Source organism: Branchiostoma floridae, chromosome 16 (genome assembly GCF_000003815.2).
Source record: "Branchiostoma floridae strain S238N-H82 chromosome 16, Bfl_VNyyK, whole genome shotgun sequence".
NCBI classification, from domain to species: domain Eukaryota; kingdom Metazoa; phylum Chordata; class Leptocardii; order Amphioxiformes; family Branchiostomatidae; genus Branchiostoma; species Branchiostoma floridae.
In genome coordinates, this window is record NC_049994.1 from 5,480,475 (window position 1) to 5,497,277 (window position 16,803).

The 16,803-nt window shown below is 40.5% G+C and overlaps 1 protein-coding gene across 1 annotated transcript in view; it reads right to left on the reverse strand.

Moving 5' to 3' along the window:
- LOC118403495 (FYVE and coiled-coil domain-containing protein 1-like) overlaps nucleotides 1–16,803 on the reverse strand; it is a 41,460-nt gene that overhangs the window by 4,043 nt on the left and 20,614 nt on the right. Inside the window, exons 10-21 of the mRNA XM_035802219.1 lie at nucleotides 13,395–16,277; nucleotides 12,430–12,553; nucleotides 11,562–11,722; nucleotides 10,853–10,993; nucleotides 10,033–10,152; nucleotides 8,644–8,750; nucleotides 7,134–7,272; nucleotides 6,240–6,313; nucleotides 3,966–3,986; nucleotides 2,787–2,908; nucleotides 2,121–2,241; nucleotides 295–451 (exon numbers count right to left, since the gene is read on the reverse strand). Of these exons, the coding sequence (XP_035658112.1) occupies nucleotides 295–451; nucleotides 2,121–2,241; nucleotides 2,787–2,908; nucleotides 3,966–3,986; nucleotides 6,240–6,313; nucleotides 7,134–7,272; nucleotides 8,644–8,750; nucleotides 10,033–10,152; nucleotides 10,853–10,993; nucleotides 11,562–11,722; nucleotides 12,430–12,553; nucleotides 13,395–16,277 (4,170 nt within the window). The remainder of the gene's footprint in view (nucleotides 1–294; nucleotides 452–2,120; nucleotides 2,242–2,786; nucleotides 2,909–3,965; nucleotides 3,987–6,239; nucleotides 6,314–7,133; nucleotides 7,273–8,643; nucleotides 8,751–10,032; nucleotides 10,153–10,852; nucleotides 10,994–11,561; nucleotides 11,723–12,429; nucleotides 12,554–13,394; nucleotides 16,278–16,803) is intronic.

The window sequence follows — 16,803 nt, forward strand, 5'->3', positions numbered from 1 at the left end:
CTTCTATGTCATGATAAGGAATGTCAATTGTCCTGAACAAACTAAAGTGAAAAGTGAGAGGTTGTCCAGAATTAGCATGTCTGTCCGGAATTATAGTGTCGCCTGTTATATACACGTTACACATTCAAGGACATGCAAACTTTAAATCTCTGATAGTATGGACAAGCTTTATGGATTTGCTGACAGTCTGTGGTTACTGTTTTTTCTAACTTCATATCAAAGCAGCATATTTTTTGTGTAAAAACCTACTGAAGTTTCCTGTTTAATAAATATTGATGTATAGTTGTACTGTACCTTTGGCTCAGTCTGAAACTCCCAGCACAGAACAATGCCTGGTGCCTCCACTAGTATGGGCAGAGCGAAGCTCCTCCCTGCCTTGACTGACATTTCACAGCTCCCATCTGTCCTACCCTGGATCTCCTCTACTGACATGGTCAAACTGGTGGTCAGGCTGCACACAATAAAGCAGACATCAAGTCATAAGTACAGTCTAACACTACGTGCCTGATAAGTTTTTCGTCAAATCTTCCTGGTTTTCTAAGATAAACTTTCAGCTTTCATCATCATCATCATTAAACATCCTCTATGAGGTGCAGCCAGTAAAGTTTGACTTCCAGAACAGTCTGTCCGAGGTGGTCAAATACAGGCTCAAAACCTCCCATGTGTAGCCGAATTGGACCTTGTTCCACGATATTCCATCTGACATGATTCGAACCGAACCCGTGTTCTATTTGGGGTCATCTGAGGTCGTTGTCGGTTAACACTGCTGTCTGGCCTTTTTTCCCAAACTACCTTGAATTAGCCAAAAAATATAGTTTTTCACCAATATAAACATTTTCTGGACAGTACATCCATGCTATCACTTTGTTTGGGACCTGTAATATTAAGCGAAGCTACTGAGGTTTGTTTTGGTGACCTTGAATATCATAAGTGTTGTTTACACCAGTATCAATTACACCTTCCCGCTATCCGTGCAGCATGACATGCGTGCAAACATCGCTTAGGATCGCGACCAAGAAGAGTCCAAATTAACTCATTGACAGCTCAAAATGACCGCAATGGTTTTCTCGAGATTTTTGTTTTTGGGATTTTTAGAAAATGGCTTCGATTTTGAATTATTGATAATTAAGTGCAAAAAATGCAATTTTTGTCATATTTTCGACTGTAACTTTGCTTGAAATCAAAAATTTAAAAAAATCCCCCAAACAGAAAGTTTTATTTTCCTCATAGATGACGAAAAATATAAAAATCGAGAACTTTCGCTGACACATGCGGCCTATCTTATCAAGAGTTTGGTCAAATTAAAGGCCTTTCTGAAAACAGAAAATGATCATCTTTTTGAGCAACATCGAAACAGAACAGCCATTCAAATTCAAACGACAAGATTCAATGTATGTAAAATTACTACTTTAATCTTATTTTGAAAACATTTTCCTTGTCAAAACATTTTGTTTACTTTCAAATATATTACGGGTAGCCCAAAGTAGGCCTCCAGTAACCCGATATTCTGTCAAACACGCATAGCAACGGGAAAGAATACCCTAGCAACCGACTGCCGTGGTCTTCCATCGCTGTGAGAAGTTCCAGAACCTCTAGACCAGTGTCTGACTCAATAAGTTTTTTCAAGCTTTAGCAATGATCAAAGGTGGCAGAAATCCTGCAGCATTCCCAGTCTCTGCTTGTATCTCACTGGACTCAGCTAAATTGCAAAAGGCATTGAATTTTGCAGTGGCACAAACTAGTGCAAATTTTTTAAGAATAAAAAAAATCAGAACTGGCCAAAATGGCACAATCCTGCAAATCTCTTTGAAACTGACACTGTGGCATTATGTTTGTAAAGGTCAAGTGATCTTTGCATTGCAATGCATTATTGTCAAGGGAAACTTTCAAATTTGATATAATAGTACATGTATTATATTTGTTAATTATCCAGTAATTAGAAGATACCTGACCATTGCCCTGATGTAGATGGCATAACTCTTAATCTCCCTTGCAAAGAAATTTAGTAGATAAGCTACAGAACAGAAAGGATCATAAAAAAATTTGGACAAGTTTCTATAATTTTCTTTGTGGTTTGAACCTAACATCTATCCTTAGATTAGAGAAGAAGCCTTTATTACCTGGACTCACTGCTGCCCAGGTAGGACTGCCCTGCATCAGACCCTGCAGAGGCTGCAATCTCTTCCTCACTCACAAAGTCAAAGTTAGCATCTCGCTCATCATGGTCCACAGTATCCTCATCTGAAGGGAGTGCAAACAGAAACAGAGTTGACGTTATTGGTCTTGCAGTGGAAGAGTCGATTTGACAAAAGTACATATAGAGGAAGGTTAAATTTACCTGGCTGTTGTGAAAAAAAAGAAGATTTGGGATCCCAAAATTTTACTACCCATTAAAGGTACACATTGTAGAACTCTGGCACCAAAACCTTATTAATAAGTATTCTGAACTTAAGAATCATAACATAATTTTTGCAACTCATTTTAAATAAATTCTAGTCATTTTCCCCATTTTCAGCCTTGGTAGACATTGCAACAGCATTAGCTGCATCAAGTCTTCTTCTTTTTGGTAGCCTACCAAAAACTCCGCAGTTGGATTAACTGGCTGGCAACTCAAGTAGCTGTAATCATGAACATATTTCAGGACATTCTCACTACACAACATAGTCACATTTATATATTCTGAATATTGCTGTACAGTATAATATGATGTAGCAAAATAACTTTGAATGTTTTGATCAGTAAGACTCTACTACAACTGTACATTAAGATAAAGCCCATGCACTTACCATCACTGAGGACCCTGTTGTTGTCCTCAGTATTGCCAGTGTCTCCACCAGCCATGTCTGTGGACCTGCTGTCAAGCTGGCTGTGAAGATGGAAACACTCCTCACAGCAGCGCGACTTCTTACTGCAACACACAACCAACCATGGTCGATTCAGATTTGTAAACAGACAGATTTGGAAAACTTTAATAAAGCCGAAGCAAGTAAATTTTGTATATGACATCACTGCGTGCATTGATTTTTGTATGATTTTGGGGGAACAAATTCAAACAAGAAATTTTGCTCCCTAAAATGTCTAAAATATCTAAAATTGGAAAATATGTTGTATAGTAGACTTGAGTGCACTTGCAGAAGTGACACTAGCTTAATAGTTGTAGAAGCAACATTATTGTAGTAGCCTTGAGTGTAGTTGGCAACTTAGTGAGTGATGATATACTACACTATACAACATACATTGTAAGTATAACTCTGTACACTTCTTGAATATAAGGAATAAAATTAATCTATGTGATGTCATGTTTTGTCGCTTCAATTGTTGTTACAACATTTATGGCTCTCTATAATAAAAATCTAGCCATCTTGTTTTGTTTTTTTCCAGTCCTGTTTTTTTTCACACAGTGGCATTAGATTTTGGAGTCTGCAGAATGTCATCAATAAACGTACTTGCTGTGGCCTAAACTAGAATGTTGCTATTACGTGAAAGTGTAGTTAAACATGCTATCAACATGCTATCTTCTACATAGTGAATGGCATCTACAAACCACCAGCTTGGAAGAGAAATAGAAGGAAAGAATAGAGAGTATGATTTTCTAATAGTCCCAACACAAAATGTTTTTCATGCCTTTTCTGTTTTGGGGTTAGCTGATTGAAGCATGTAAAAGTAAAGTGCATTTAAAAAAGGCAACCCTCATGAAACCTCTGATGGAAATAATCTCCAAGCAGATCCTATTATGACATACATATAAGATAGTACTTAACTGGCCAAGGAGTGTAGTCAACCAAGAAGTGTACATTTACCATGTAGCCAGACACACTCCTAGGCCGGCTTCACTCTTCTGGCAGCTTTTGATACTATCTTATAATACCGTAGGATCTGCTTGGAGACTATGATGGAAAGACATGCAGGAAACTTTCACTACGTTACAATCACCAGACACCATTAAACAGGGACAACAGACTTACGTAGATGGCAAAAATACAGAGCTGGAAAGAAAGAAAAGAGGTTTATGTACAACGTAGTCTGATTTTCTTCAAGAGTTGAAACTCTCATCATTACCATACACTCACTTGCACACAGACAGGTCTATTACTATTTAACCATAAGAACAGTATTGATGATTAAAAGAGAAGATATTACAGTCTGATTAGAGTAGAACAGACTAGTTTGGTTGCTAGTACAGAAAAGAAACCAATTAAAAGTACATTTCAGTATCTGTTAAACATGGCGTATACTTGGAATAAAAAATTCTGAAAAATCATTGTATACAAAGCAATTACTTGTAAACAGCTGATCACCAATGGACCCTTTCAGCCGAATGCGATATCGAACAAATAGAACCCCCTATTCTATTTCGAATACTCGGTCAAAAACAGCCCTAGTGGGACAGGAATGGGCAAAGAAAAATGCTATGCCTTTTTTGTTGAAGACTATACCGACCAAGTATTGTTGTTTTGGGAAGGGTAGGCGCTACATAGCATTTCTTTCTTCCTGGACAGGATGCGCATGTAAAGCAGTGTACGTAGAAGAGATGGGACTCTGCACTAGCAGACTTTGTAGTAGGGTCTTATATTTGACACGTGGTACAAGCTCCCTCTCCGTGAGTGACCGAGCTGCTTTCTTCTTAATTTGTTTTTTCTCCAAAGCATGTATGCACATGCCATGCATACAACAAACGCAGTAAAAACCCTGTCACAGAATCTGATATCATACCCAGATTTACACCTGCATCGACCGCATGTCAGAAACCAGGCACTCCTGCCCACCAACAAGGTAATATCATGGATCACCTACCGCTTACGCTTTGATTGAAATTATATCACCCTTACCGCGACTATATGGGCCCCCTCCTCAAATGACTGTACCTAGTGGATGTAGCATTCCACAAAGAATGCATAACATTTTTCTTCCGCCTGTTCTGAGAGGATTTCAGGGCCCCAAAAGCTAAACTGAAGTCAGCCGGTATCCTCAGCTTGATAGCGGCGGCGGCCATGTTTTTGCAACTCGCGCCGTTTTTGACCGAGGTTTTGAAATAGAACCCGAGATCGAACAGGGGGCGGGGCATATGGTGTTTGACTGGAAGGGTCCATTGGGAGGAAGATAGGTGGGAATAATTAAGGGAAGAAGGGAAGGGGAGGATCACTAATATCTGTGATACAACAGGGTTGGTACTACGTTATAGCCAAAGCATTTACTTGTACATGCTTGTCAACAAAGATTTAGATCTGAAAAAAATACATTAAAAAACTTGATAATGGACCCTTCCATTGGTAAAGCACCCTTAGTGATGGACCCTTGCCAAAAACAGTCTTTAAAAAATGAGCAAGCGAAAAAAAAATATTTTATTTGTCTTGTCCTTATTGTACTAGAGGTAATCTAATGCAAATCATTGCTAGAGAGAAAAGAAGAAGCAACAGAAACAGGAAAATGGTATCATAGGAATGGAAACTTTGTTTCTCCTAAAGGATAACCAAAAACTGCAAAAAAATGTTCAAAATTAAAATTCTACTAAAAAGCTACTGTAACAGAGAAGACACATTTCATTTTACCTGCCAGTCCCTGACAAAAGCTTAGCCTGAGTTCCATCCTCTGTAGTGACTGCTGGCTCAATCCTTTCACTTGCTAACCACGGAGTCTGATTTTGATTTGATTTGATTTATTTTGCACAATCTTTAAAAAAGTTAACATAAAACAAATTAAAGGATGAAAGTACATGCAGGGGGGAAGAAAAAAGCCTCGTGGCTTGTACAAAGTCTTCCTCCAAAGTAACAAGATTGAATAGACAAAATGGAAATAAATTAACAAAATGGAAATAAAGAGTCTGGACCTGCACGTTCTGAACGAGCTTGCTGGTTGGCCCCATTCCTCTAGACCCCTCCCTAATCCCTCTCACATGAAGGCTTTTTATCATCATCAACATGGCTGACACGGATGTGGGCACTCCAGCCCCCTCGATTGACGAAAGTAATTTCAGTGTTTAGCAAGTGAAAGGATTGAGCCAGCCGTCACTACGGAGGAGGGTACTCAGTACAATGTGTTCCAGTCAGAATTGCCCTGAAGAAGGTGACGGACGGTCACCGAAACGTCGGTGAGAATAAAGCACTGGTTGTGTAAAAAGAGTCTCTTTATTCAGAGGATGGTACTCAGGCTAACAAAAGCTATCAGATGCAATCTGACACGGCTGACTGTTTACAAAACTTCTCCAGTTGTTTGAGTAACTTGTGTACTGTGTATTTCACCTGCTGTGTGAGGTCATGATCCAGTGGTTGGAGCAGGGATGGCAGAAGATACGACCACACAGTCTGCAGTGGTGCTGGGGAGAGAGGAGAGAGAGTTAACCTTCCATCTGTATTTCTTACAAGTGTTATATCTGGATGATTTGTGTTTTACATGTTAGAATTCACAGTAGCTGTGTCCTTGTCTCCTCCCATGGTATTTGGATGTTGATGAAATGAATTAAAAAATGACACTCTCTTAATTTTATTGTAAGATAAGAAAACCAGCATATTTTTGTAATTGTTGTGATTTGAATTTAAGTAGATTGCACAGAATCATAATGACAATGAAGTACTCATTTAACATAACAGCAAATAAAGTACTCTCCAAACTAAGGCATGGGCTTTCTTCGGATGTCTTTTTAATTGCCTTTTCTGTGATCCTCTCTTCTTGTCAGTTTTTTTTTGCATTTAATGTAAAAACTGTCAAAAGGAAAGGCAGACAAAATATGCCTAGCAAGCTGGGGCCTAACCTCTTCTTGGAAAGTACAGAATAGAAGAAACTGTAGGATCTCACCTTCCTGACAATGATGGAGAAGTCTGTCTTAAGTTTTAAGACGTATTAAGACGGGATACTGGTCTACAGGCAGACAACTTGGGGAAGGCGATGACTGACAGAAACCTCTGGGCTGCTACAGTGGTTCAGGTGGCAGGGGAGGAGCAGCACCCGACATAAGTCAAGTAAGTCAAGTCAAGTCTTAAGTTTTTGTTGTCATGATTAGCCATTCTTCTTGCCAGTTTTATGTACTTTACAAAATACTGACAAAAAGAAAGGCGGACAAAACCTGTCTTGCAAGCTAGGGCCTAACCTTTTCTTGGAGTGTACAGAGTAGTAACAAGACACTGATAGATGCTCACCTTCCTGACAATGATGGAGAAATCTGTCTCACACTTCATACACTTCTTCACCTCCTTATCCTCCATCCACCTCTCCCCAGTACGCAGCTTCTGCAGATACTCCAGCTGGTCTGTTTTCTGCCAAAGTTGGTCCTTCTCTCTGCAGAAAGCCAAAACAGTTGTGAAACAGGATTTTTGTTAATTTTTCATGAACTGTGTTAGACCCTAGTATCATGATACCCAGAATAACAGTGCCACAGACATGGTACAGGAGTGTGTGTAGTCTATTGGTTAGTCACCCTGCCTCTGTACCAAGATCGTGAGTTCGAATTACGAGGGGCGTTCAATAAGTAATGCCCCTGACTAGGGCTGGGTATCGGTACAGCGTACCGGTACAAAACCGTTTTTTCTTATTGGACCGGTCCAGAAAAACCGGACCTGAAAAGATTAGGTGGACCGGATGTTGGACCTATTAGAAAATTAATAGATTATTTTATCAGGCATCATATGTTTTGGTGCTTGCAGGTTGAAGAAAATAACAAGAGTGAAGTAGAGTAGAGTTTATAATAGTTTCTACCAAGCTTTACAGCCAATTGCACAGGTGCAGTTAGCGTTGTAGGATTTTAAAACGCCAGTGTAAGTCTAATACTCCACCCAACAGATTTCTTTGTTGTGAAATAGACCATTGGTATGTGTCATACTGAATCAGGTCCAGGTTCAGGTCCGGACCTGGACCTGATCCTTTGGACCTGAACCGGACCTGGACCTGAATGTTCTGTACCGGTACCCAGCCCTACCCCTGACCCATTTCCCATAGCAGGAGATTAATGAAACTTGACACAGCTATTAGTCTTTCTTTTCATAGGAACCACACAGAGTTATGCATTTCTCCCATTGTTTGATGCAGCTCTGGACACCGTTTTTGTAGGACACCCCAGGTTGGTCCTCCAACAGATGCCTCATCATTGGCAGAAGAGGGACGACCAGGTCTGGGAGCTGTTTCCACAGACTTCCGTACATGTTTGAATTCAGGATGCCAGCGTTTTACAAGGTCATATGATGGGGCATCATCACCATAAGTTTCTTTCATTTCATCAAAAGTCTCCTTTGGTGTGCGTCCTTTCAAATACAAAAACCGGATCACTGCGCGACGCTCAACTGGCTCCATTTCACACGTGGTCCATTTCACACATGACTCAGTTTAAACACCAGTAAATTAGAAAACACAATTAGTTCAGAGCTGTTTTTGCCACATAACCCATAGAGATATGAATCATTACACATGCAAAATTTCATCTACATCAAACAACTGGAAGTGGGTTAGGGGCATTACTTATTGAACACCCCTCGTACTCACCAAGCATGCATGAACTGGCAAGGGTCCCAGTCCTTAGGATAGGATGCTAAGTTCATTGTGCTTGCCAAAAGTGCACTATGGTAATTTTCCTGGTACAATGAACATGTAAGTGAAATAAGGTTAGACATCCAGGTAATAAGAATTTCATAGAAAAGCAGTGTGAGTGAGTCTAACCTGATGAGTTTGATGAGTTCAGTTTTGAGCTCCATGGTGTCTGTTCTCATCTCCTGTAGCTCACGTTCCTTTTCCTCACACTCTCTCCGCGCATCGCTTAGCTCAGCCTAGAGTGGCACAAAAAACTTTGGTGAGAAACTAAAAAAAATTCTGGCAAAACTGTGTGTAAATGTCAAATGCATTCATGCCCAACTCCAATTTTTTCTTCTTTTTCTTTTACACTCCCTTTTTTTTCATTATATTAGGAACGAGCATACACAATGAATTACAAACATTGTCAAATATTGAGACAGGTACTTCCTATCCATTGCTAATCTTTACTTGTTTAATCTAGACACATGGATCAGCACCAAGGACAAATGCCTTCACACATGGATCAGCACTTAGCAAAGATACTAAGACGCATAGATCAGCACCAAGGACAGATGCTTAAACACATGGATCAGCACCAAGGACAGATGCCTAAACACATGGATCAGCACTACGGACAGATGCCTAGACACATGGATCAGCACAATGGACAGATGCCTAGACACATGGATCAGCACCAAGGACAGATGCCTAGACACATGGTTCAGCAAACAGAAACATGGATCAACACCAATGAAAGATGCCTGAACACATGGATCCGCACTAAGATCAGATACCAAGACACATAGATCAGCACCAAGGAAAGGCGTCTAGACACATACCAAGGACAGATACCTAGACACATGGATCAGCACTAAGGACAGGTACCTTAACACATGGATCAGCATAATGGATAGAGCCTAGACACATGGATCAGCACCAAGGACAGATGCCTAAACACATGGATCAGCACGAAGGACAGATGCCTAAACACATGGATCAGCACCAAGGACAGATGCCTAGATACATGGATCAGCACCAGGGACAGATGCCTAAACACATGGATCAGCACCAAGGACAGATGCCTAAACACATGGATCAGCACCAAGGACAGATGCCTAGACACATGGATCAGCACCAGGGACAGATGCCTAAACACATGGATCAGCACTAAGGACAGATGCCTAAACACATGGACCAGCACCAAGGACAGATGCCTACCAGACACATGGATAAGCACCAAGGACAGACTCCTAAACAGATGGATAAGCAACAAGGACAGATGCCTACTAAACACATGGATCAGCAACAAGGACAGATGCCTACTAGACACATGGATAAGCACCAAGGACAGATTCCTAAACACATGGATAAGCAACAAGGACAGATGCCTAAACACATGGATCAGCACCAAGGACAGATGCATAGACACATGGATCAGCACCAAGGACATATGCCAAGAGACATGGATCAGCACCAAGGACAGATGCCAATTTGACATCCATAAAAATCATCTCACACAAAGATGGAACTTATTACTTTAATCTTAAGAGTTTGGTTCCTCTCTTCATCCAGCATCTTCTTGGTCCTCTGTAAGTCACTACTGAGGCTGCTGCACTCCTTGTCTTGACTCTGCAGACTGGACTTCAGCTCATCAACCTACAACAGGACAAAACAACTTCAAATTTTGGTTTGCTTCTGCCTAGTCATACATATATTAAATATAGCTTATTGGAGATTTCTTTTTACACAACCAATAAATACGCAGACACATGCTTACGTTTTCATGTCATTCAGACATAGTCTTCAGTACTTCCAACTGAGTTCTACTTCATGCTGCTATAAATATTCTGCTACAGATATTACACACTGATATACCCTCAGTCTCTTTTCAAACTAATTCTCAGCCTGTTGTCTCACATGTAAAATTATAGCCTGTTGTCTCACATAGTCTTCAGTACTTCCAACTGGAGTTCTACTTCATGCTGGTATAAATATTCTGCTACAGATATTACACACTGATATACCCTCAGTCTCTATTCAAACTAATTCTCAGCCTGTTGTCTCACATGTAAAATGATTTTTAAAAAGCCAAAACCAACTTGTCTTAATATAGCCAACACTGACCATTGTCGCATGTATGTCTCTATGCTTCTATCATGTATTTGCCTTCAGTCTTGAACTTGCAACTTAATCTTTATCTATATGATAGCCTACAACCAGTAAGGTGAGGTGAGCTTACAATACTTGGCAACAAGCAATATTTCTAACAAGTTAAATGTTAATTCCTCCACTGCCTGAAGCCCGCTATGGAGGCTACTGTTATGTACAAATGTAGCAATACAACGGAATGCCTTACCTCTACAGTAACGTTCTGTAAGGCTATCCCATGATCCTCCTTGTCCCCGAGGATCTGTTGTTCAAGATCGCTGATGACATGTTCCTGCAGTGCTGACTTCTCCTGGAGAGACTTCAGCTCCTCCTGCTTCTCCTCAAACTCCTGAAAAATGTTTTCAATAAAAGTCTTCTTAATCCATCTTTGTTTGGTGTAAACAGTAAATCTTTAAGTGTAACAAATGGTGGTGGGTCAGTGTTCTAGCTAGCTTGAATTTTTTTCCACCCCTTGATTTTGAGTTTGAAAAATCTGTCGAGTGTGGAAGGCAAGATGATACTAGGGGTCCGAGGGCATGCCCCACTAGAAAATTTTGAAATCTATAGACCCTCTGAAATGCTAGTTCCTGCATTTTGAGGGACACAATTTTGTTTATAAGTTATAGGCTCTGCTTAGTTCAATGGCATTTGTTTTGCCGCTGGGGACAGACAGAAAGTTTTCCCAATATTTTGTATGTTAAGATGTTAATTGAACCAAGCTGAGTCTACCAGCAAAATTTGCCCCTCAAAATAAAGGAAATAGTATTTGAAAGGGTCTAGATTTCAAACTTTTTCCCCAGACCCCCCTAGGATTGTGACACACCCCTTTGACAGAATTTCCATTCAAAATCCAGGGGACAGAAAAAAATCAGGTAGGCTAGAACACTGACTGATGTGAAGCAAACAAAAGAACCAACCTTGAGCACCCCCTGATGTTGCATTGTGTCATAACTGATCTGGAACTTGAGCGAGGAAACCTCCTGTTCCAGGGTGGACTGGGACGTTCGCAGCTCATCTTTTGTCCTTTCTAGTTCTGCTTCCAACTTCTGTTTCAGACTCGTTGCCTCCTCAAGGTTTTCTATAGTGAAAACCAATTATAGATCATCAATAGGCAAACATTTGATAGTAAACGCAGAATATTTCCTTCATCTCCTTTTTTTTTTAAACTTCCGTTCCAAATGTTTAACATTCAAAATTTTGAATCACATCCAAGTATGAAAAATATCAGATGATTGATAAGAGGAGCGGTGCTAATTTATGATAATAATATTTCTTATTTTTTTCAGTATCTGTATTATTTGGTGAAAAAATGGTTTCCAAAAAAAATACAATAATCAAAGGTTGATGCCTCTTACCGACATTCATCGGATGTTGATCATTGTTTGCTTGGAAAAAAAAACAGAATCACAAAAATGATATCAGAGAAAATAGTGTCCAGGGCGTGTGGGGGGGGGGGTGTCTTTTCACATATACAGGATTTGGACTTGCTGAATGCCAACATTGAACACACAGTATAGGTATTGGAATAAATAAGCTTTTACGATGTGAAAACCTCAACATCAATGCTCAATGCTTCTTTCCATTTTTGTTGTTAGGCCATTAGGCAAAAATGGTAAATTGCCAAAAACATCTTTCTTTAGCTCATTCACACCAAACAAAAAATAAACATACTTTTACCAAGAAATACTCCTTGACATTGAGGCAAAAATGTCAGCTTTTTCAAAAGCACTTCTTACTTAATATTTCAAAGCTATTGCCAAAGTTACAATAAAGTAATTTCTTCACCTTGCAAGCTGGACGCTCTCCTTTCCAGACTCTCCTTCTCTTCTGTAACTGAGGCTAAATGATTGTCCAGGTCTTTCTTCTCTGTGGCTGCAGCTTCCAGCTTTTCCAGACATTCCGAGCTAGTCTAAAATAGGAAGATATTCAAAGGATACTGTGTCAATACTTTTGGTAATGCCCTCCTGTAGTTCCAAAATAACTGCTAGAGGGCCTAAACCTACAGCACTTACTCTCAGTACCTAGAGCTATATACCGATATGAAAATTATGACCATAGCATGACCAAGCGTGCAAAATACCCACTTGCACACTTGCACATTGCAACCACTTTTTGCTTGGTGCAACTTACTTCTAAACTCAGGTTGCACAGGGTACAACTTAGATTTTGAACCTCAGAACTCGATTTTGTTGTCAATTTACTTGGAAGAAATAAATGGACCGAGGCAGCTCTGTTTCATATCAGCCAAACATGTATGTATCATTTGTACCTTTTTTTCAGAAATTAGTGAAGTGTAGGTGGTGCAACTTGAAATTCAGCTGTGCAACCTAGTCTTTGCCCTGGGTTGCACACTGTGCAACCTGGCTTAGAAAAGTATTTTGTACACTGATGTCCATAACACAAGATATCAAGACAGGAAGTTTTGTTGCAGTACCTGCTAGGCCTAGAACTTGACCTTTGTTTTCCCAAACCCTATACCAAGACACACACACAGACAAAGACAAACAGAACCTACAACATAACCTCCTTGGCAAAGGTAATAAGCTAAAATCAAAGTAGCCATTATCTTTTTTCTTTCATTGAAATAGAATTTTTCCTTGTCAAAGATGATCTAATGCCAGTTTTTATCCCCAAGACTAAATTACATGAATAAAGCTACAGCAGTAAATTGTTATTCTCTCTGTAGAGAATGACAGAAAAATATGACACTGGCGCGTACAGTGCTAACACCATACAGAAGAGACCCCTACCTGAAAAAGCCTGCCCTGCAGTTCATTTCTTTCTGTGACTGCTTCGTCCACCATAACCTTCACTTCAGCCAGCTCACTCTCAGCCCTCTCAACTCTCCTCTTCAGATCTGTTTTCTCCTGATCCACCTTCATCAGTTCTTCTTTCGTTGCCTCTAGTTCGTCTGAAACTTGTTCATAGTCCTTGTTCAAGTCTGTCTTCTCCTCTTTGGTGGATTCATACTGTGATTGGAGGTGGGTCATTTCTTCTCGCATAGAAAACATCTTTTCTTCATGTTCTTGGAGCATCTTCTTCTTCCTCTCTTCAAACACCTGTGTCTGTGTCACGTTCTCTTCTTGAAGTCGTCTCATGTCTTCCACCGTTGTCTCCAGCTGTCTTCTTTGTTGCTCCTCTCTTTCTAAGTCTTGTCGTACTTGCTGGAGTTCCCCTTCTATGGTTCCTTTTTCTTTGGTCACATTCGCAGCTTCCTCCTCAGTCCTTTTTAATTTCTCCTCCAAGTTTCCCATGTCCTTCTCAAGTTTAGCTTGAGCAGCATTTGCCTCCTCTTGTAGAGTTAGATGATGGCTATTTAGTTCTTTTATGTCCTCATCCCTTGCTTTTAAAGTAGTAGTAAGCTCAGCTATTTCCTTCTCTAGCGCTCCCTTTTTACCTTCCATCTCTCCAAGCTTTCCTGTCAACTCTTTGATTTTGGACTCCTTCTTTTCTATTAGGTTCTCCTTTTCCCCCAAGGTAGACCTCAGTCCCAATTCACTGCTCCCCAGTTTCCCTACTGTAGCCTCCAAGTTTTTCAGTTTATCCTGCAGCTGTTCTACATTGCTAGCCTTCCCTGTTAGCTGCTGTTTTAGGCTACCAATCTCTCCAACAAGTTTTCCCTTCTCGCCTTCCAGTGTTGCAATTCTTTCCTGTAGCCGTGCTTTCTCCTCTTTTGCTGTACTCTGTCCATCTTCAATCTTCTTCTTCAGTTTTGTTACGTCTGTGTCTTTATCTCGCAGGTCCCTCTTAGCCTCTTCCAGGCGTCTCTGAAGCTCGTCTTCCTTGTTCTCTAGCCTGCTTACAGACGTCTTGAGGCCTGCTAGCTCCAGCATCACTGCTCTTGCACCTTCTTGCTCCTCCTTCCATCTCATCTCTAAAGACTTCACCTGGTTCTTAAGCTCCGAACCCTGAGCCTCCTCTGTCCCTAGTTTCATCTCCACGAGCATTCTCTCCTTCTTTTCTTCCTCAACCTTCCTCTTCAACTCCTCCATGGAGTTTGTCATCTCAAGTTTCTTGATCTCCGCAGTTTCCAGTTTTATCCGCCATTCGGCGATCTCCTTCTCCAAGTCCTGTACTCTCGCTATATTGTTCGATAACTCCTCCCCAACTCCCTCTTTCTCCTCTATCAAAGCTTTGCAGTGTCCTTCTAAGCTGGAAACTTTGTCTTCCAGCTCTTTGCATCTATTTTTCTTTCCTACAGAGTTGTCTTCTGATGTTTTTAGCCTCCGTTCTAGATCCAGTTTTACACTTGAGTGTTCACTCTCTGCTTTTGAGATCTGCTCACTTAGATCTTTGATTCGCTGCGACAGCTTCTGTTCATTTCCACTCATGTTTGATCGCATTTCATCGTTCTGCATGTTCAACTCGTCCAGCATTCTCTCCATAAGAGAGACTTTCTCTTTACCACCCTCTACCTCTGACTCTAAGTCTCCTACCTTCGTTTTTAGTTCCATTGTTTCTTTGTCTCTCTGAGTTTTCTCTTCCTGTAGTGTGTCTTTTTCTACTTCTAATTCTGATATCTGGACCTGTAATTTATCAACTGTTTTGTCCAACTCCTGCTTTTCCTTTTGCAGGGTTTGTGATTTCCCTGTAATTTCTGAAAGAGATGTTTCCACTTGCAGTAGTCTATCTTCTAACTCCTTCCTTGCTGAATCTAAATGTTGTATCCTTTCTTCATACTCAGTTCTTTCTCTTTCTAGGCTGTCCGCTTTTTCTTTGCTTTCCCCACTACTCATTTCTGATGTCTGTGCCTTCAGACGTAGTTCTGCATTTGCCACCTCCATTGCAGCTAGCCTCTTGGAGAATAGTCCTTCTACAGACTCAGCCTTGCTGCTGTAAGTTGTGAAGGATCTTTGCACAGACTCAAACTTTTGCTCGTAATTCCTAGCAGCCATCTCAAGTTTCCTTGCACTTTCTTCATCCTTGAGGCTCACCATTGTCTTGTACAGGTCTGCTTTCCTGGAGATTTCTTCCGTTTTCTTCTCCTGGTTTTCTGTAACTGCTTGTAGAAGGGCTAATCTGCCTTGTAGTTCCTTCTCGCTGTTAGACTTTTCTTCAATGATTTTCTGTAGATTTTCACACTTCTTTTCTAGACTGTCGACCTGCTGTTCAAGGCTGCGCCTCATTTCCTTCACATGAGCGACCACTTTCTCAGTTTTCGTCTTCCTTTCTTCCAGTTGACTCTCAAGACCGGCACACTTCTTTTCCATCTCTTCCTTTTGGGCCTTAAGTGTGACGTTAGCTTCTTCGGCCTCGGTCAATTTGTTCAACATTTCGTGTACCTTGTTGGCGGACTCGAAATGGCTGGCTGCCTTTTGGTCTTTGTCTTTTGCCATTCCTTCCATAGTTGCTATCAATTCCACATTCTTTGCCTCTAGACTTGCTATTTTCTGTTGCAAACCTTGTAAGCTTCCATCCTTTTGTACGTCAAAAGATTTCTGGGTCTCCAACTCTTTTTGGACTGATTTCAGTTCGATTCTCAGTTCGGAGTTTTCTGTATCTTTGCTCTTTATTCTCTCCTGTAGTTCTTGTTCCTTCTCTGAGAAGACCCTCTCTCTGCTCTCCTGTTGAGTCCTCAATACTTCAACTCTCTTCTGCAAATCTGTGACAGTTGACTCTGCATCTTTTTTAGCCTACAAACATAGTAAAACATGGCTAAATACAATTGAAACTTGGAATACAGCAATTCAGCTACAGTAATGGATACAAACATAATGTTCCTTTTTAAGATCTACATCTATGCATGGGATAAAAACAATCAACCAAGAAGGTAGGGTTTACATTTTAAAGATCTCATAACTAGAAAAAATATCTAGAATTTTTTGTTTTATTCATAATATTTTGAATGTCTCGCTAATTTAGTTTAGCATATTTTTGTCCTGTTTTCATGCAGGACTTCAAGCCTAGGGAGGAACATGCAGGAACAACTTTGGACCTGGGCCAAACCCGGTATTCTCTTCCTGCAAGTCTCCAAGTACACCATTTTTTGCAATGTGGACCAATGTTGGACTGGGCCACCAATAACAAAATTGCGCACACACAACACAACAATAACTGTATTTTCACTGAGGCAATAATGAAATGGTATAACTAGAAGCTTACAGGATGGGTTTAGCTTGGGTCTTAAGTTGTTCCAAGATATCAATATTACACATTGCT